Raw genomic sequence first — 21237 nt, forward strand, 5'->3', positions numbered from 1 at the left:
ACCAAGACCAGGTTACCTTAATCAGAACATTAGCTTTGGACCTAACATTGCATCTTAGAAATTGAACTTTACTGTCTCTTTCTTTTTTTTTTTTTTGAGACAGAGTCTCGCTTAGTCGCCCAGGCTGGAGTGCAGTGGCGCGATCTCGGTTCACTGCAAGCTCCGCCTCCCGGGTTCACGCCATTCTCCTGCCTCAGCCTCCCGAGTAGCTGGGACTACAGGCGCCCGCCGCCTCGCCCAGCTAATTTTTTGCATTTTTAGTAGAGACGGGGTTTCACAGTGTTAGCCAGGATGGTCTCGATCTCCTGACCTTGTGATCCGCCCGCCTTGGCCTCCCAAAGTGCTGGGATTACAGGCGTGAGCCACCGCGCCCGGCCTACTGTCTCTTTCAAGTGTAGTTTTACTTTTGGCAACAGACAGATGTATGTCCAACTTCACAACATCCTGCCCATTTTCTCTAATAGTTTTGTGCTGCCTGCAAGTTATTCAAGGCAAGTTTTAAGGCCAAAGAATATTTTTATTGTGATTTCAAGTTGGCAGGCATTGAGACTTAGTGGAAAGCACCGAGGGGCTATTGGGCCTCCGGAGACCTGGTTCTAGTTCCAAGCTTCTTGTGTGTAGGCCTGCAGAAGTGCCATTACACATTCAGATGAGGTATCTGGGGTTGAAGCCCTGAGAAACGTGGAAGTTGTTCATTTTTTTTTTAACAGGCCTCAGTTCCAGGTCCAGCCCTGTTTGCAGGGTGGAGGGGGCTGAGATGTTTTGATTCTGGGGTAATTGTTGCAAGTCTTCGCGCAGGGCCTGCTGGGGAGGGCAGAGGCGCCGGAGTCTTGGCCCCTGGCCTCTGCTTGTTTGAGTTATGGGCTGCTCCAGCAACTGGTCTCTTCAATCCTTGGGGACTTCTGAAGGATAGGCTTTGGGTGACTGGAGACAACTCTGGTCACAACCTCCCCACCCCACAAATGAGGAAAGACTGGCATAGGATCACAAATTGTCAGAGCAGAAGGGGACCCAGACTGGCTGAAAGTCACACACACTGGCCATAGGCCTGTTATGTAGTAAAGAATCCCCAGAGATCTTCTTACATAAAACAAAACAGATTCCTGGGTGCTGCCAAGCTAGGCTTCCTGAATCAGAATATACGGGGGTGGGGCCTGGGACTCTTGAATAAACACCCGAAGGATTCTTATGGATAGCTGCCAGGCCTGGAAACTTTTGACCTGGTCAAATCTCTCTACTTTTCCTAGGGAAACTGAGGCCCAACGAAGCCTTGACCTAGACATCAGTAGACCTAAAATCAGAAATGAGGTCTTCTGACCTACAGTTTGATGTTCTTTCCACACCAAGACCAGGCGCCTACAGGACTCAAAAGAACTGCCCATTATTTATTGGTTTTAATTTTCTTAAAATCAAGGTTACTAATGCACACAGTGTAAAGAGTCAAATCAGGTGGTTTCACAGGCATGCATGAAGAACATAGCTCCCCATCCGGCTGTCCCATCTGCCCCTCTGCAGAGGCAACCATTTCAACTCTTTCAGCAGATTCTGCTGCTGTTAACTGTCACCCTTGGCATTATTTGTGTTTTTACAATAAGCATGCATCACTTTGTTACTCTTGCTTGGTTTTAATAATACAGTTAGGATGGGTCGCCGGGTCTGGCACTGGGCCTGGACGCCCAGGCATCGTGGAGTGCCTCCGTGGTCACTGGGCACAGGCCACCAGCTCCTCCAGGGCTTGCTCTCGGCGGTTGCCATGGACCAGCAGCACCTCCTTGATCCGGTCCTGCTGGAAGCCCATGTCGCTGAACTGCTCCCAGAGGCGCAGGAACTCCCCTGCCTGAGGAAGAGGAGACAGGGAGTATGCTGGGGACTCTGCTGGGCCTGGCCTCAGCCGAGGGGAGCCTCAGCTTAAAAGCTGTGGTTTTCCTAGTCCCAAAAAGCTGTGGCTCCCCCCAGGCCACTTGAGCCTGATCCTGGGCCGCAGCTGCCACTTTCCTGAATCTCTAGGGTGATGTAGGCTCCGACCTCCCTTCCTCTGCCAAGAAAACAAGGCCCTAGCCTGGCCACGGGCTCTGTCCTGACTCTCCTCCCACTCACTGTCAACTTTCTGCTGGGGCAGGAGGGGGCAGACCGCACACCGGCACCCGGAGCACAAACAGCCCAAGGTCCCTGCCCATGCCCTGAACACTGCGGAGGTCTCACAGCGCAGCCTGCACCTTCCTTCCCCTCCGACCCCAGGGCTTGAAACTTCTCCACCTCTGCTCCCTCTCTCCTTCTTGGGGCCTCACTCAACTCTCTGTCCCCTTCAGCCTCTGTGAAGAGCTGCTCTGCCATGGGGCACTTAGAAGTGACTACTGGGGCCGGGTGCGGTGGCTCACTCCTGTAATCCCAGCACTTTGGGAGGCCGAGGCGGGTGGATCACTTGAGGTCAGGGGTTTGAGACCAGCCTGGTCAACATGGTGAAACTCCGTCTCTACTGAAAATACCAAAAAAAATTAGCCGGGTGTGGTGGCAGGCACCTGTAATCCCAGCTACTCGTAAGGCTGAGGCAGGAGAATTGCTTGAACCTGGGAGGCAGGGCCAAGATCGCACCATTGCACTCCAGCCTGGGCGACAGAGTGAGACTCAGTCTCAGAAATCAAGATGTGACTATTGGGCCTACAGCTGCATGCACTTGGGATAGGTGGCACACTCCCCAAGCAGAGAGGTCATGCATCTTTATGTGCCCATGGCTCCTATCTGGATGTCTGACAAAGAGTGGGCATTCAGTTATAGAGGCTGCGTTGATTCAGTCTAACAAAGCAAAGCCCCTGCTGCTCTCTGCCTCCTGTCCCCCTCCGACCTCTTCCTGATCTCCCTCTGTGCCTCTCTCCTTTGTCCTTGCTGTAGCACCCTGGGCCATCTCCTCCCCAGAGCTGAGGAGTCAGGCAATCTCCCGACGGACCCACAGGCTGGCTCTGAAGACTGGTGTGCCCCTGCACCCAGGCTCCTGGGTACACCCCCATCCCTTCCATCGCCTGGGGTCCTGGCAGGAAGCCCTGCTGACCTGGCTCTCGGAGAACTGGAACATCTCCATGGCCTCGTCCACCAGGCCTTCCTCATATCCCTGACGTAACAGGCGGTCACAGGCACTGAGGTAGCTGAGAAACTGGGCCGGAAGAGGGCAGAGAGGGACGGAGGGTAAGAGGAGCAGCAGAGGCAGCAGCCGGGGCAGAGGCACTCCAAGGCCTGAGCTGAGGGCCAGGCGACAGGGCAAGCCACCACATGCAGTGTGGCCCCAGAGATCCCGTGAGCCCACAGAAGAGGGATAGAGCCTTCCTCTGAGTGCCTGGGGACAGGCAGACAGTGGGTCTTCACCAACTATCCCAAGTGGGAGCTGGACTCCAGGAAAAGGGCTGTCAGGGTGGGCTAGGGTGTTCACAGAACCTAGGTGGGGAGCAGGACAGGCTTCAAACAGGCATCCCACCTACTACCCAACGCAATTCAACATTCGTGCACCACCCATCCCTGCCCAGGAGCACCCATTCGTGTGAAGGTGCCTCCTCATCCGTCCACACCTGTGCACCCCTACTCTACCCCCAGATGCATCTCTCTCATCCCGGACTCCTGAGCCACTACTATGCAACTCCTGCACCAGTGCTGGAGAAGGGGTGCAGGGGAGGCACAGAGGAGGATTCCACAGGTTAGAAAAACTGTTCAGGTCACCCCACAGTTACATCATCAGGGGCTCAGGATAAAATGCTGCTCCTTACCAGGCAGGGCTCAAAGGCCTGTTCCCTGTCTATGGCCTTGGCCCCTCCCTCACCCTCCAGGACTCTGCAGATGCAGCTCCCTCAGCCAAGGCCGGCCTCCTTCCCTGTCCCTGGGAAGCTTCCTGCCCCCTCTGTCTTCCTCGGTGCTGTCCCTCGTGCCCCCATAGCACCCTGTGCTTCCCTATTACAGCACATATAACTTTGTAATTGCTTCACTCAATCTTTCTCATCCACTAACTTTTTGCTCCATGAGGGAGGGGCTGTGTCAGTCTCATTCACCACAGTGTCCCCAGCATCCAGCATGGTGGCAGAAGGAGCTCAATAAATGTATGCTGTGTTTATAAAACGAATGAAGACCTGCCTTCAAGGAACTCACAGCTTAGTGGGGGAGATAAACCAGATACAGGACTACATCAGTGCCAGGCAAATCAAAGCAGGATTTATAGCGTGTAGGTGCCAAATGAAGGCTCCAGACCACAGGAATTATGAGAATATGTGGAGAAGGGAGAGTGGGGTTTCTGCAGACCTTCAGAGCTGGGATGAAAGTGCAGATCATCTAGACTAACAGTTTTCAAATTGTTTTTAGCTCCTGAAGTGTTTATCTTAGCACAAGGAGGCTTCAGCAATAACAGGCTAAGATCAGAGCTGCTCTGGGAGAACAAGGGCCAGGGGCATGGGGGCCCGGAGTCCAGTGCTCCTGCCCAAGGTACTGCCCAATACAGCCAGACCTGCTCTGAGCACATTTTGAAAACCACACACCCGTGCCCTCCTTTCACAGTTGAGGAAACTGAGGTTCAGGCAAGGCAGGTGCCTTGCCCAGGGTCCCAGGACTAGGCCCCCGATTATGTAACCTGTCACTTAATGCCTTGTCCATCAGAGGGATCAGCTGCTAGAGGAGGGGCTTTGAGCTGTCTTGGTGGAGGACAGGGTTTCCAAAGGTGAAACCTTCACTTTCAGAAGGAGGGCAGGCAAGGATGGATGGTGGACGCTGCCTCCACCTTTTGGCTCATCCACAGCAATGGTTCTCAATCTCAGTGCTTATTGCAACCGCCTCGGGAACTTGAAATATTACTGATGTCTGGGCCTCACCTTCAGAGGTTACGATATAATTGGTCTGGGGTGTAGCCTGAGCATTGGCATTTTTTCCTATAGTTCTCCAGGTGATTCTAATGTGCACCCAAGACTAAGCGTCACTGAATGGGGACAGCTGACCTTGATCTATACCATGCCACCGTGAATATCAGACCCATCTGCACATTTTTTTAAATTAAAGGCCCCTGGGCTCCCCCCAGATCCACTGACTGGGACCCCGCAGGATAAGCCCCGAGAGTCTACATTTGCAAAGGTTCTGCTGCTTGGTTAGCTTTTGGGCCTGCAGGACTGTAGAAGCTATCAGGCTTGCCTCAGGCCCCCAGGTGGGTGAGATGTCACCTTCAGGCCACAGGATGGGGCCCCCGGAAGTCACTGGTTCCAAACACGTATTCCCCCTCCACCCTGTGAACTGGGAAACTGAGGCTAAAAGAGGTGGCCTGGCCTGTGGACCCTCACACGTGGCACCCAGGCCTGTCCTGCAGGGAGGCAGTGAGGGCACATCAAGCCTTGTGGAAGGAAAGGAGTGCTGCACAATTTCTTTTTTATCTTCTCTCCCTGACTCTTCTAGCTGCTCTGTCTCTTATCACCTGACGCCCTTCCTCCTGGGCCATCTGTCATTTTTCTTGGCCAAAAAGGATTTACTGCAATATGCGGCTTTCAGCGGGAGAAGGAATCTGAACCCAAAGGACTTGTTCAGTTACCAGGACTTCACAGAACAGACAGAAATACTAACTTGGTGGGGGAGGATAGATGAAGTCATCCAAAGGCCCCTCAGACCCACCCCTTGGGGTCTGGCTCCTGACTGCTGTCTGGGGAAGGCCACCCAGAGATCCAGGGGGCCAGGCAGGTGGTCAGTCTATATCTGGAAACACAATGTTCCCAGTGCAGTGAAATTCTTACAGCTCACCCACTGGGAGGCCAGGGCCCCAGGCTGGCTCTGACTCATCCTCAGACCCCCAGAGAGATGGCCTGAGACCTCAGCCTTGTCACAGGGCCTGAAGGGACTGGGGAGGCATATCAGAGCCCCACTGTGCACCTGGCCTCACAGCCCTCCTGGCCAGCTTTTTGGCCAAGACCCTGGCTTTTCAGTATCAGCTGAAGGTAGGGGTGACTTTAGATCTGCTCTTAAATCTCAGATCAGCCTATAGTGCTGTCCTAGGAGGTTCTCACACAGAAAATGAGATAAAAGGCATTGTGCAACCAAGATGCAGAGTCAGACCAGCCGGCCTCACCCCAGTGCTGCCATTGACTGACCGCATGAACTTCCCTGGCCTCAGTTTCCTCATCTGCAAAGTGGTCATAACGTAATAGCAACCTTGCAGAATTGAGAAAACCTAACTGAATACCCTCAGAGAGAGAGATTCATGCAAAGAAAATGTTCAATAAATGTTAGCACCCCTCCCTGCCATTTTAGCCACATGGAGGTCACTATGTTGGAAATTCCCCTCCAGGACAGGGCATGAACTGATGAACCCAGAGTAGAGTAGAAGCAGGAGTGGGTGGGCAAGGGGACCAGGTGCATTTCCCCAGCCCCACCCCAGCTCCTGTTTGAAAGTCACTTTCCTTCTGCCATTCCCTCTTGCAGGAGCAGATAGCTCTGGACCGCAGGGACCCAGCATTCCATACTCATCAGTGATGACGGAGGTGTCCAAGCCTTTTGATGGCGGGGCAGGAATGGGAGAAAAATGAAAAGTGCCAACTACCCTGGGAACAGCCATCCAACCATGAAGCATCCCGATGTTTAGAAAACAGCACAGTAAGGGATGTTGCTTTCAGTTGGGGACGTGGGGGTGTAGGCAATGGCATTCAGTGTCACCTCCTGACCCTACTTACAATCCTTCCATGACTCCTTTTGGCTATTGGGTCATTTATCAAATTCTCAGGCCAGCCTTCAAGACCCCTAAATCTACCCCCAATTCTCTTTGTCTCATCTCCTACCAGCCTGCCTCATGCACCCTCTCCTCCAACAAGACTGGTCAGATCAGAGCCTCCCAAACACTTCCCTCCCACCTCCACTCCTTTATTCACACTGTCCTTCCCTCCTGGAATATCACCCCTTCTCCTTCCTTCAGAGTCAGATCTTATCCATCCTTGAAGTCCCACTCAATGCTTGGTATCTCCATGAAGCCTTTCTTGATCACTAGAACCTCCTTGTGGTAGATTGAGAATGACCATAAAATTTTTTGTAGCCTCTCCCACCAAGAGATGGAGTCTGTTTTTCCCTTGTTTAAGTTTGGAGTGGTCAGTGATGTGCTTTGACCAATAGAATGAGGCAGAAGTGACTATGTACAATTTCAGCCTAGGCCTCAAGAGGCCTTACTCTTGGAACCAAGTAGGGTGGCTTGCTGGAGATATGTGGCCCAACTGACAAGTATCACCACCCACTGTACGGTGAATGAGGCCATCTTAGATCATTCAGCCCCAAGTAAGTCACCGAACTGTAGCCACATGAGACTTCAGGTAAGATGAGCAGAAGAACACCCTAGCTGAGTCCACCTTAAAACTGCCAATCCAGAGAATCATGAGCAAATAAATGGTTGTTTCGAGTCACTAAGTTTTGGGGTAGTTTGTTACACAAAAATAGATGACAGAAACACCCCTATAACACTCATACCACTTCTTCTCCCAGGTATCTTGTGACTAGCACCTCTTTTTAAGCACTTTGGGGGCCCTCACTCCTCTGCAGGTGTTCTTATATTCTTGGCTTATATTAGGGGTCAAGACCTGCTTCCAAATATTAGCGTGGCTCAGAGTGCTGTCCTTGGAGTGTCATCATGAGTCTCCGCCATACTTCCAATAGAGTGAATTCTATTAGAAGAATAGAACGTGGGTGAGTAGAACCTGGGCGTGGTAGACTCTGTGATGTTCCATCCACATACCCTTTCACTGCAGGACTTACTGCCCCAGATGCTGGGAGAGCTGGGAGAGCTGGGAGACACTCTTCAGTTGTCTGCCCCTTCAGGGATTACCTTAACAACAGAGATCCACTTACCTCAGTCATCCCCTTCCCACATGCAATGACTGATTGAGGCAGGGGTATAAAGGCCTGACCATTTCAGGACAACCTTGAGGGGCCGTAGATGCTCCAGATCTTTGGGGTTGGCTGATGCTGTTGTTGGGCCTATGCCACAGCTCAAAAGGTGAAAACCATGTGGCCACTCTACCTGGCTTCAGCATCACAGCCCATCAGCTCTGGGCCCCCCAACTCACCTGGCTCAGGCTCTGCCTCCCTGTCTTCTGCAGAGCTATGATGGCCCTTCGCAGGGGATATCCCAGGGCGACCACTGGCCCAATGAGGTCTTGCTCCTCCTGGCTCAGGGCAGATAGCAGGTCAGCCGCAGTATCAGGGTGTGACTTGTAGGGGTTGAGAGGCTGGGGTGCCCCCCCAGGAGGTGGCAGACAAGTGTACGGGCTGAGGGACTGAAATATAGACAGATTGGAATGTCAGTTACCACAGGAAGTGACACCCAGTTGGGCTGGACATTTTAAAAAATGCCTTTATGTACCACCTTCTGTACAGAGTGTAGGGCCTAATATTATGGAGGGCTTAGAGTCCTGCAGACCCCAGCTCTCTAATGCTTACTCAGTATACTCATATGAAAAATGAGGGCAATCCCTAAGCTACTTCATGGGACTATTACGAGGCTTAAATAAGACAATGTGAGGGGCTGGGCGTGTTGACTCATGGCTCTAATCCCAACACTTTGAGAGGCCAAGGCAGGTGGATCACCTGAGGTAAGGAGTTCGAGACCAGCCCAACCAACATGGTGAAACCCTATCTCTACTAAAAAATACAAAATTAGCTGGGCATGGTGGTACATGCCTATAATCCCAGCTACTTGATTGGGGCAGAAGGCAGGAGAATTGCTTGAACCCAGGAGGCAGAGGTTGCAGTGAGCAGAGATCGCACCATTGCACTCCAGCCTGGGCAATAAGAGTGGAACTCTGTCTCAAAAAAAAAAAAAAAAAAAAAAAAAAAAAAAAGTCAGGAAAGTGACTAGTGAAAGAAATATGAGGTCTATTCTACTATCCCATTTTACAGACATTGAAATCAAGGTTCAGAAACATTAATGACCTGATTAAGCAACACACGCTTGGCACCTCAGCCCTACTCAGGTTTTTTGCCCCACACCTTGTTGAGGGAGGAGCAGGGGTAGGTCTTCCCAACCAGGCCCTCCTTCTTGAGTTCCTTCTTGAGTTTGGTTGGGCTGGGGTTTGGCAGGGCATGGAGCAGGGGAGGAACTGGGCACACCAGCCCTTCCGTTGTGGTGTTGGAGAAACTGAAACAGACCTTGGATTAAGGAGGGTGACTTGAAGGCATTTCAATTGGTTTGGCCGGCATCATCCCAACCCTTCTCCCATGAGGAGGTACCTCTCTGCCAGCCCTGAACGTTTCATCCTGTCCCCTCCTCCCAAGGAAAACCCAGCCGCCGCCTGGCTCCTAGGGTGGAGTGTATATGTAACACACATGAATTCTCCACCCATCCACATCTTCTCAGGGCTCTCCCTGCCACGACCTCACCCTAGGATCTACCCTTTATTACCTCCAGAGTGGAGAACATCAAAGTTTAGGAGCTGAGTCTACTTTTGTGTCCTTGAAAAAGATTCTTTGCCACTCTCTCTCATTTCCATCATCTACAGAATACTGTCCCACCCCCACAGGGTTGTGGTGAGAATTAAATTCATCTTGGCCAGGGAAGAGCCATCCTGGCATCAGCATCTGGTCTTGGATGTGGGCATGGCTCATCGCGAATACAGGGCCTCTTCTCTACTATGTATGCTCTAAACAACCGGGTGAAGGGTTGTTGGCTCACTGTGCAGGTAGAGAAGGGGTGGTTCAGTGACTTGCCTAAGGTCACACGCCGGTGCATGTAAGAAACCAGACCTCAGGTCTCTGTCTTTCAGATTGAATTCTACCTTGGTCTTATTCTGCAGCATCTCCTGGCCTTACTGGGGGGCTGCTGGGGGGCAGAAAGCTGTGCCCCGCTGCCACCTTCTGCTGCCAATCCTGACCCACCCCATGTTTGGTGGAGTCTGATACTTATATCATTTGGAAGCGACCTCAGAGAAAAAGAACACACAATTATGAACACAAAATTGGGCACAAGGCCTTGGAAGAGACAAAGGGAGGAGCCTGAGGCTTAAGCTTCTGTGGTTTCACTGTAGGGTCACTTCTCCCTGCTCTTCAGGGTTCACTTCCTCCGTCCTGAAACCTTCTCAGCCTGTAGCAGCCCTGACTCTCCCTCAACACCTGATTCCGCTGTACAGTGCAGGGCCTGGTCCCACACCCTCTTAGCCAACTCTCCATGTTCTGTGGTTTTGACACTCCCAAACCCAGTGTCTGGCAGGAAGTAACTGTGCATTGAATATTCCTTGATTGAGCCTCCAGCTTCCCCAGCCTACAGCAAACCTCACCCAGTGGGAAGCCCTAGATTTGCGTTGTGTTCATCAATTCAACAGACATCCACTGGGCGCCCCCTATGGGTCAAGTCGGCAGCTGCGTGCTCTGGAAACAAAAATCAATGCGATCCAGTCCCTGCCCTAAAAGAGCTCAACTTCTGTTGGAAGAGACAGACATTTTCTGCATAATTAAAACCACTATGACCTGCGCCCTAAAAAAGCAAGGCAGGCACAGTGGGAAACGCGGGGAATGGGGACTTCTGAACAGGGACTACTCTAGGCAAAGGGCCGCAGGAGGACAACACTGGACAGGCCCAGGTGGGAGCAGGTCAAGGGAGGACACAGGAGCGCGCGGGGTAGGGGACCGAGGCTGCGGGCCTGGGCTGCTGAGCGGCGGCATTGGAGGGACCGGCAGAATCCTTACCGAGACCGTGGGCTTGTGGCTCCGTAGCTGGGGGATGGCGCCGGCCGTGGAGGGCCGCGGGGGCGACGCGGGGGCTGCGGGGGACTGGGGCGCGGACCCCGGGGGTGACGCGGACCTGGGGGACGGCGCGGGGCTGGGGCACAGGCTCAGCGCGCGGCGGCCGCGGAAGCCGTGCAGGAGGGCGCGGGGCCGGGCGGCCAGCTTCCCCTCGGAAAGTCGCCGCCTTGCCCCCGCCAGCTCCGATCGCACGCCGCGCAGCACGTCTAGTGAGCACAGGCGACGGCCGGGGCCGGGGCTGGCCGGAGAGCCCGGTTGGAGGCTGCGTGGGCCCCGCTCTTCCTCGCTGCCAGAAGAGGCTTCTGCCTCGTCCTCACCCTCCTCCTCCGGCCTTTCCTGGTGTCCGGCCTCCTGGTCTCTGATTGTGGCAGGCGCCAGCTCATATTCGGGGCTGACTAGCAGGAGCCAGGCTGGAGGGGCCGACGCTGTCCCCGGGTCACCGCACTGGTACGGGCTGGGTCCCTGGCCGGCGGCCTCCACCCAGAAGAGTGCCCTCCTCTCCAGGCTGAAGTCGTGCTGTGGAAAGAAGGCGACGTAAAGCCCGGGGCAAACCAGGACCCCGGGGTCACAACACTAACCCCTGGCCTGGGGGACCCTGTTCAGCCAGAGACTCTCTAAGCCTGGACAGCGTCAGATTCTGAGCCCCGGGCTTCCATCACAGCCCACTCTACCCTGGGTTTTATAGCTAACACTGTGGTCGATGGATACCAGTAACAGTTTAATGGCAAACTGGCATAAATGACAAAGTGATGAATTCGTTAATAGAATGAAATGTAATTAAATCCAACATCTAAATCCCTTTGCCATTCAGTATGTAGTTGAGCAAAAACTACTTAAAAATTTTCTCCAATAAAACTTATTCTTAGCAAAGAAGCTTTCACCTGAGCCCAGCACAGTAGGCCCTGTCTCAAAAAACAAAAGCAGGCCGGGCGCGGTGGCTCACGCCTGTAATCCCAGCACTTTGGGAGGCCGAGGCGGGCGGATCACAAGGTCAGGAGATCGAGACCACGGTGAAACCCCGTCTCTACTAAAAATACAAAAAAAATGAGCCGGGCGCAGTGGCGGGCGCCTGTAGTCCCAGCTACTCGGGAGGCTGGGGCAGGAGAATGGCGTGAACCCAGGAGGTGGAGCTTGCAGTGAGCCAGGATCGCGCCAGTGCACTCCAGCTTGGGCAACAGAGCAAGACTCTGTCTCAAAAAAAAAAAAAAAACAAACAAAAAAAACAAAAGCAGGTCGGGTACAGTGGCTCATGTTTGTAATTGCAGCTCTTAGAGTGGCCAAGATGGGAGGATCACTTGAGCCCGGGAGTTCAAGACCAGCCCGGGCAACATGGTGTGAAATCTCATCTCTACAAAGAAATATAAAAAATTAGCCAAGCATGGTGGCATATGCCTATAGTCCTAGTTACTTGGGAGGCTGAGGTGGGAGGATCGCTTGAGCCCTAGAAGAGGAGGTTGCAATGAGCTGAGATTGCACCACTGCACTCCATCCAGCCTGGGCAACAGAGGGAAACTCTGAAAAAAACAAAAACAGCTCTTTCCCTAAGCGGCCTGAGGTAATCTGTGAAAATGGTTCACTATTCATTTGACCTGGAGAACCCCACAAAATCGTGCAAATCAAGAGGTTCAAATTTTCATGGTCACTTTAAGAACACTCGTGCAACTGCCCAGGCCATCAAGGGTATGCATATGCGAAAAGCCATTAAGTATCTGAAAGATGTCACTTTACAGAAATAGTGTGTACCATTCTGACGTTACAATGGTGGAGTTGGTAGGTGTGCCCAGGCCAAGCAGTGGGGCTGGATACAAGGTCGGTGGCCCAAAAAGAGTGCTGAATTTGTTTTTGAGATGGAGTCTCATTCTGTCACCAGGCTGGAGTGCAGTGGCACGATCTCAGGTCACTGCAACCTCCACCTCCTGGTTCAAGCGATTCTCATGCCTCCACCTCCCGAGTAGCTGGGATTACAGGCACACATTGCCACACCCAGCTAATTTTTTGTATTTTTAGTAGAGACGGGGTTTCACCATGTTGGTCAGGGCTAGCTGTCCTTTAAATTCAAGGAACAAGGCCCCATGGACTTAGCCTCAGACCCACAGACCTAGAAGACAAAAACACAGAGACACACTTACCATAGAACCCAGCAGAAGCTCCCCGCAGGGCGGGACGCTGAGTTCTGGCCCAGGAAGAGGCTCTGTGCCTATCACAAAGCCCTTGGGCAACTTGAAGGGAACACCATCGAGGGCATTCATTCTGTCAGAGGAGTGTGGAGATGGCTGGCAGGACTGGGGCGGGCTGCTTGATGGTAGGGAGAGAGAGTCGAGTCCTGAGGACCAAGCTCAGGCCTCAAATGGCCTCACTGCTCTCCTGTGTGGTCACTTAGCTGAGCCCCCAACAGCTGGAAGGGAAAAGGTGAGGGGGCCAGTGTTGCATAAAGGAAGGAAATGAATAAAAACAAGAGCATTCACACAGACAGGAATTCACTATTTCATATTTCAGTCATGCTCTAGACCATTGTTTTCCAAAACATGGTCCACAAAACTAGTTCTAATGCATTTCATCAAAATAATTGTCACCCAAATGTTTAAGAAACAAACAGTATTAATTTACATAGACTTTTCCAGGGAAGAAGAAAATAAGGAATACTTTCTAACTTATTCTGATTTTAGCATAACTTTTTTTTTTTTTTCTTTTTCTGGGACGAAGTCTCGCTCTGTCACCCAGGCTGGAGTGCAGTAGCCTGATCTTACCTCACAGGAACCTCCAGCTCCTGGTTTCAAGTGATTCTCCTGGCTCAGCCTCCCAAGTAGCTGGAATTACAGGCACCCACCACCACGCCCAGCTAATTTTTGTATTTTTAGTAGAGACGGGGTTTTACCATGTTGGCCAGGCTGGTCTCAAACTCCCAGCCTCAGGTGATTCGGCCGCCTCGGCCTCCCAAAGTGCTGGGATTACAGGCATGAGCCACTACACCCAGCCGATTTTTAGCATAACCTTGATACCAAATTTGATTAAAAAAAAAAAAATAGAAACCAATCTCTCATGAATACAGATGCAAAAAAATCTTTTTTTTTTTGAGACGGAGTCTCACTCTGTTGCCCAGGCGGGAGTGCAGCGGCCGGATCTCAGCTCACTGCAAGCTCCGCCTCCCGGGTTCCCGCCATTCTCCTGCCTCAGCCTCCCAAGTAGCTGGGACTACAGGCGCCCGCCACCTCGCCTGGCTAGTTTTTTGTATTTTTTAATAGAGACGGGGTTTCACCGGGTTAGCCAGGATGGTCTCGATCTCCTGACCTCATGATCCGCCTGTCTCGGCCTCCCAAAGTGCTGGGATTACAGGCTTGAGCCACCGCGCCCGGCCACAAAAAAATCTTTAAAATAATTATGGGTAGAAGAATATAACACTGCCAAGTTAAGTTTATTTCAGGAAAGACAGATTGACTTAACATTCCCAAATCAATAAATGGGAATAAAGACAAATATCAATAGAATAAAGATGAAAAATTATATAATTATATAGCTCCATAGATGCAGGAAAAAACATGACAAAATCAATACCCATACCCTTTCAGCAACTTAGGAATAGAAGGGAATTTTATTAACTAATAAAGAGTATCTCTAAAACATCACACAGTGGCCAAGATCATGCCACTGCACTCCAGCCTGACAATGGAGCAAGATGCTGTTAAAAAACACACACACACACAGTTACATCTCTATGTATAAATAGTAAATCATGTAAATGGACTCTTCTAAAATTTTTATTAGAAATGGAACATTTTAGGCCAGGTGCAGTGGCTCACACCTGTAATCCCAAATCCCAGCACTTTGGGAGGCCGAGGTGGGAGGATCACCTGAGGTCAGGAGTTGGAGACCAGCCTAGCCAACATGGTGAAACCCCGTCTCTATTAAAAATACAAAAGTTAGCTGGGCGTGGTGGTGGATGCCTGTAATCCCAGCTACTTGGGAGGCTGAGAAAAGAGAATCACTTGAATCCAGGAGGCAGAGGTTGCAGTGAGCCAAGATCACGCCATTGCACTCCAGCCTGGGCAACAAGAGGGAAACGCTGTCTCAAAAAAAAAAAAAAAGGAAAATGTAAAAAGTTACCATTTACATTAGCATCAGTTCTCTAGGACTAAATCTAACACAAGATGTATGAGACCTCTACACACAAAACTGTAAAACACTTGGTTAAATTGAGGAACATATCATGTTCAAGGATTGTAAAACTGAATCTTGTAAAGATAGCAATTCTCCTCCAATTAATTTATTCATCCCATGTATCAAAATTCCATCACTTTTTTTTTTGGTAGAAATTGGCAAGCTAATTCTAAAATCAAATGAAATGCAAAGGACCAGGAAAAGCCAAGAGACTTTTGGAGAAGCAACACAGTGGAAGACTTTTACTATCAGATAGCAAGACCTTCAAGTTACGGGAATTAAGAGAGTGACTTAAAGACTTGCAAAGAGACCAACAGGACAAAAAAGTCCAGAAACAGATCCACACATGAATCTTTGACTTATGACAAAATTGGCTCTGTAGAACAGTTGGAAAGGGAAAGTCTTTTAAAGAAATGGTTCTGGATTAATTTGATATCCATCTGGGGGAAAACAAAAACAAAAACAATATTGACCTCTACTTCATGTCATACCTAAAAATCAATTCCAGGTAGACTGTAGATTTAAATGTAAAAGGTAAAATAATGAAGCTCAAAGATAAAAATGAAGCTCAAAGACTACATTCATGGCCTTGCAATAGTCAAACATTTCTTAAGTTACAAAAGGGCTAACAGGCCAGGCACGTTGGCTCATGCCTATAATCCCAGCACTTTGAGAGGCCCAGACAGGAGGATCAGTTGAGGCCAGGAGACTGAGACAAGCGTGGGCAACAAAGCAAGACCCCCGTCTCTACAAAAATTATAAAAGTAGCCAGGTATGGTGGCACACACCTGTAGCCCCAGCTACTCAGGAGGCTGAAGTAGGAGGATTGCTTAAGCCTGGGAGGACAAGGCTGCAGTAAGATGAGTGAGCTGTGAGCCCAGGTTGCGCTCCAGCCTGGGCAACAAATGAGACCCTGTCTCAAAAAAAAAAAAAAAAAAAATTAAAAAACCACCACAACAAAAACTCCAAAAGAGACGAACCATGAAGGAAAATTCTCATAAACATTAAAGTTAAGAACCGCTGGGTGCAGTGGCTCACACCCGTAATCCCAGTACTTTGGGAGGCCGAGGCAGGCAGATTGCTTGAGGTCGGGAGTTCAAGACCAGCCTGGCCAACATGGGAAAACCCTGTCTCTACTAAAAATACAAAAATTAGCCAGGCGTGGTGGCACACGTCTGTAGTCCCAGCTACTAGGGAGGCTGAGTCAGGAGAATCGCTTGAACCTGGGAGATGGAGGTTGCAGTGAGCCAAGATCGCACCACTGTACTCCAGCCTAGGTGACAGAGCGAGACTCTGTCTTAAAAAAAAAAAAAGTTAAGAACTTCCATTTGGCCGGGCGCGGTGGCTCACACCTATAATCCCAGCACTTTGGGAGGCCGAGGCGGGCGGATCACAAGGTCAGGAGATTGAGACCATCCTGGCTAACACGGGGAAACCCTGTCTCTACTAAAAATACAAAAAATTAGCCGGTCGTAGTGGTGGGTGCCTGTAGTCTCAGCTACTCGGGAGGCTGAGGCAGGAGAATGGTGTGAACCCAGGAGGTGGAGCTTGCAGTGAGCCGAGATCATGCCACTGCACTCCAGCCTAGGCAACACAGCGAGACTCCATCTCAAAAAAAAAAAAAAAAAAAGAACTTCCATTCATCAGATTACACCATTAAGAGAGTTAAAACAAAAACAAAAACAAATCACAGAGTGGGAGAAGATATTTGCAACACAAGATTTTTGCAACACAAGATTTGCAACACATTGATAACCAGTATATACAAAGAACTTCTATAAACAATAAGAAATGGGCAAGAGATTTTTAATAGGCACTTTACAAAAGAGGATATCCAAATAGCCAATATGATAAGTTGTTCAACTTCATTAGTCATCAGAGGAATGCAAAATAAAACAATGAGATACCACTACACAAACACACAACCATTAATTTAAAGTTAAAATTAAAAAGTTTCACAATATCAGGTGTTGATGAGGATGTGGAACATCTATAACTCTCATTCACTGTTGGTCAGAAAGTCACTTAGTATTAGTCAACAGTATCTACTAAACCTGAAAGCCAAGAATTAAGAACTCATTCACACATCACTTCTTGGCCTTTTGGGTAAGATCAAGGCTAGTATCTATCCTTCGTTTAGCAATACTTACAACAGGCAGGAATTTAATTTTTGATGTATTTTAAACTACATTAAATATTGAATCTGTTGCCTTTAAAAAGGAACAAACTCGGCCCAGTGTGGTGGCTCATGCCTGTAATCCCAGCCCTTTGGGAGGATGAGGCGACGGATCACAAGGTCAAGAGGATGGAGACCATCTTGGCCAACATGGTGAAACCCCGTCTCTACTAAAAACACAAAAATTAGCTGGGCATGGTGGCGTGCACCTGTAGTCCCAGCTACTCCCTCGGGAGGCTGAGGCAGGAGAATCGCTTGAACCCAGGAGGCAGAGGTTGCAGTGAGCTGGGATTGTGCCACTGCACTCCAGCCTGGTAATCGATTGAGACTCTCCAAAAAAAAAAAAAGAGAACAAACTTGGCTGGACGTGTGGCTCATACCTGTAATCCCAGCACTTTGGGAGGCTGAGGTGGATGGATCAGGAGGTCAAGAACTCAAGACCATCCTGGCCAACATGATGAAACCCCGTTTCTACTAAAAATACAAAAAAAAATTTAGCTGGGCGTGGTGGCACACGCCTGTAGTCCCAGCTACTCAGGAGGCTGCGGCAGGAGAATCGCTTGAACCCAGGAGGTAGAGGTTGAGGTGAGCCAAGATGGCACCACTGCACTCCAGCCTGGGCGACAGAGTGAGACTGTAAAAAAAAAAACAACAAAAAACCAAACTCATTCACACAGAATTTAAGCTCACGACTGCCTATAATATACACTTGAATCTAGACTCCTTGACCGCAGTCTGCCTTTTTGCAAACAATCAGGGATTATCAGGGAGTCTGCAGTAGAGAGTGCCTCTGGCTCAACACCATCTGTCATCCTTCCCAGGATGACGCAAAAGCTCTGCCCTGCTAGGGGTCACTACAGTCATCCCCTTCCCATGAGAGCATCATGTGGAGAGTTAGGGCGGGTAATCTGACTGCAGGGAGGTCAAATGAAGGCAAGTGGGCAAATCCCTTAATTCCCTCATCTCCTGCCCCATCTGTCAACTCTTGTCAGTGTCTTGCTATGTATAAGACTCAAAAGGTTTCTCCACTCCATGCCTAGAGCTGGTCTCCCTGCACAGCAGGAGGTGGCTCTCTATGCTGCCTTAGTGATACAGAATCAGGCAAGTCCCACTGTAACCAGTAAATTATCTGCCCCATCAGTCAGTTCTTACAGGGGACCTCTGAGGTACAAGTAGGTTATAGGAGACACAGGAAAGTTCAGCAAGTTTTGGCATTCTCAGGTTTATTATTCACATTTTCAGGTATCATATGAATTTTGAGCTATCTCCGGGGAAGGGGCACAGTTCTATTGAGACTGTCTGTCCACTTAGCAGGTATAAGGCACCCTTCTCTCCATCTTCTGCCCAGCATCTGCATCCTAATAGGTATTTTCTACTCAGCCCTACACTTGCTTCTAGGATACTTTAAGAGTTTGAGGATTTGGGGAACACATCTTTTTTTTTTTTTTTTGAGGCGGAGTCTCGCTCTGTCACCCAGGTTGGAGTACAGTGGCGAGATCCTGCTCACTGCAAGCTCCGCCTCCCGGGTTCATGCCATTCTCCTGCCTCAGCCTCCTGAGTAGCTGGGACTACAGGCGCCCGCTACCACGCCTGGTTAATTTTTTGTATTTTTAGTAGAGACGGGGTTTCATCGTGTTCACCAGGATGGTCTCCATTTCCTGACCTTGTGATCTGCCCATCTCGGCCTCCCAAAGTGCTAGGATTACAGGCGTGAGCCACCGTGCCTGGTCCCTTTTTTTTTTTTTTTTTTTTTTTTTACTGTGACTCATGGTATACTTTTATTTCCTAGCATACATATATGTAAACTGAATAATGACTCTTACCCTTACTATATGACACGTATTTTCTATTATTTCAACTAAATGTGTCACAGAACGCTTTTGAAGAAAAATCCTAATTCATAATGTCAGAACCATGTCTTTCAAAGCACTCAGCATATTTTTTATGATTATTGGGTTAGCATCTACCTTCCTGATTGCCTGTATTCTGTATGAGGTTAGGAAGTATTTGGTATTTTGGTTAGCTTTAATAGGCACTTAAACATTTGGAATGAAATATATAAATTGGTTGATAAGTACTTTTCCTTGTAGCACTTATCACAATTGTCTCTAATGACTCTGTTATAATCATTAAGCTTCTTCACTCTAAACTCCAGGAGGTCAGGAATCCTGTCTGTTCACCCCTTCTTACATCCCTAGCACCTAACCACAGTAACTGGAAAATGGTAAATAAAAAATCATTTCCCAAAGAACATAATTTAAATCCTGGTATCCAGACTGTGGCCAGCATGAATTAACAAAGCTGAGGAAAGTGTCCACTGTTCTACACAGTTATGCACTCTAACACCACTTGCCTCAGAGACCTTAATCTTTGCTTTGGAGGCTATGAAAAACCAAATTTATTCCAAAAGGCAAATGAACTCTGCCATGGAAACATACTCTTCATGTGTGGCCCAGAAACGGCAAGCCAGGAACTACTCTGTGGATTCACAAAAAGGTAAACGACTCATCATCCGGAAATAGCTTATAGGTTCTAAACATTAAAAAAAATGTGGGACAAATAGGTGGCAAAAAACAAATTTAGTTGATAATGTCTCATTTAATCACTATTCCATAAATCACTACTATTTCAGAGCGTTCACATTCCTTTCATATATTACATATTATACTTATTTAAATGGAATAAGATATACTTTGTACTTACCTTGTAAAATCCAGGAGAGCTTCCCTGCAGACAAAGCATGTGTAAGTGAATAGCTACAACAGATGGTATAAGCCTAAGCTTCTTGTTACAAATGTCACATGGGCATAGGAGCATGAATGGTTTTAGGGTGATTAAGTTGGTTGGCTTGTAGAAGCAAATTGTTTGACATCATAAACTCAGCCACTTGGGCTAAATACCCTTAGTATTTAAGAACTAATCTCTTTCTCTCATAGCTTTCTAATCTTCTCTGTATTTACCGAATTAAAAACAAATGCTTTTGTACAGTTTTTCTTTTTTTTTTTTTTTTTTGAGACGGAGTCTCACTCTGCTGCCCAGGCTAGAGTGCAGTGGCCGGATCTCAGCTCACTGCAAGCTCCGCCTCCCGGGTTTACGCCATTCTCCTGCCTCAGCCTCCCGAGTAGCTGGGACTACAGGCGCCCGCCACGTCGCCCGGCTAGTTTTTTGTATTTTTTTAGTAGAGACGGGCTTTCACCGTGTTAGCCAGGATGGTCTCGATCTCCTGACCTCGTGATCCGCCCGTCTCGGCCTCCCAAAGTGCTGGGATTACAGGCTTGAGCCACCGCGCCCGGCCCCGGTTTTTCTTTTAAAAAGTATTCCAGTTAGTAATTGAAGAATAACAGAATTAAACTACCACTATTTTTGACTCCCCTCCCCATCAATGAATGAATCTAGCTCTTATCAGTGGCCGCTAACATCACAAAAAAAGCGAAGACATTAGTGCCTCCTGACTGGAAGTACACATCATGTCTGTGAAGTATTCCTGCCAGAAAATTCCAATCTAAATGTGATCAAGCCTCTAGATCAGCACTATCCAATTGAAACATGTGATCCACATATGTAATTGCACATCTCAACTCAAATAGATCATTTCAAGTGCTCAATAGCTGAATGTGGCTACTATATTGGACAGTACAGCTCTGTTTAACTACTAAATTACAGTATATACGAGAACAGAGGGACACAGCATCACAAGATTGCAAACAAGTGTATGGATTCTATTTAGATCCTAATTTGAACAAAATGTAAAACACATTTATGAGAGGGCAACTTGAACAATGTCTGGATGTTTGTGATATTAAGGAGTTGTTATTTATTTAGATGTGATAATGGTCTTGTGGTTAGATTTTTTTTTAAATCGCTTAAAGCTACATAATGAAATATTTACGGATGACGTAACTTGATGCCTGAGATTGGCTCCAAAATGATCCAGGGTGAGTGGAGGATGCACAGATGAAACAAGATTGGCCATGAGCTGATAATGACTTGAAGCTGGATGATGGGTACATGGAAAAAGATCATTGTACTATTCTCTTTATTTTTTAATGTATTTGAAATTTTCCCAAGTAAAAAAAAAAAAAAAAAAAAGACTGTGGGATAAGATTACAGTAACACTGCTCATATTCTTGGAAGTACAGTTCATTAAAGACACTACCATGAGTCTCTCTAAACCTGAAACA

At 48.8% G+C, this 21237-nt stretch overlaps 1 protein-coding gene across 2 annotated transcripts; it reads right to left on the reverse strand.

Annotated features, from left to right (window-relative positions):
• Positions 1–1365: 1365 nt before the first annotated feature.
• UBAP1L (ubiquitin associated protein 1 like) lies at positions 1366–19855 on the reverse strand. Of its 2 annotated transcripts, XM_073996058.1 has the most exons (6): positions 19760–19855; positions 12855–13120; positions 10669–11241; positions 8055–8264; positions 3047–3148; positions 1366–1837 (listed from the first exon to the last, which is right to left on the reverse strand). In XM_073996058.1, exons 2-6 carry the CDS (start codon positions 12972–12974, stop codon positions 1703–1705), a joined length of 1140 nt encoding a protein of 379 aa, XP_073852159.1. In that variant the 5' UTR covers positions 12975–13120; positions 19760–19855; the 3' UTR covers positions 1366–1702. The 2 variants fall into 2 exon arrangements, with proteins under 2 accessions (XP_073852159.1, XP_073852160.1); XM_073996059.1 differs by lacking the exon at positions 3047–3148.
• Positions 19856–21237: the final 1382 nt, after the last annotated feature.

The sequence above is a fragment of the Macaca fascicularis genome, chromosome 7 (genome assembly GCF_037993035.2).
Source record: "Macaca fascicularis isolate 582-1 chromosome 7, T2T-MFA8v1.1".
Taxonomy (NCBI): Eukaryota; Metazoa; Chordata; class Mammalia; order Primates; family Cercopithecidae; genus Macaca; species Macaca fascicularis.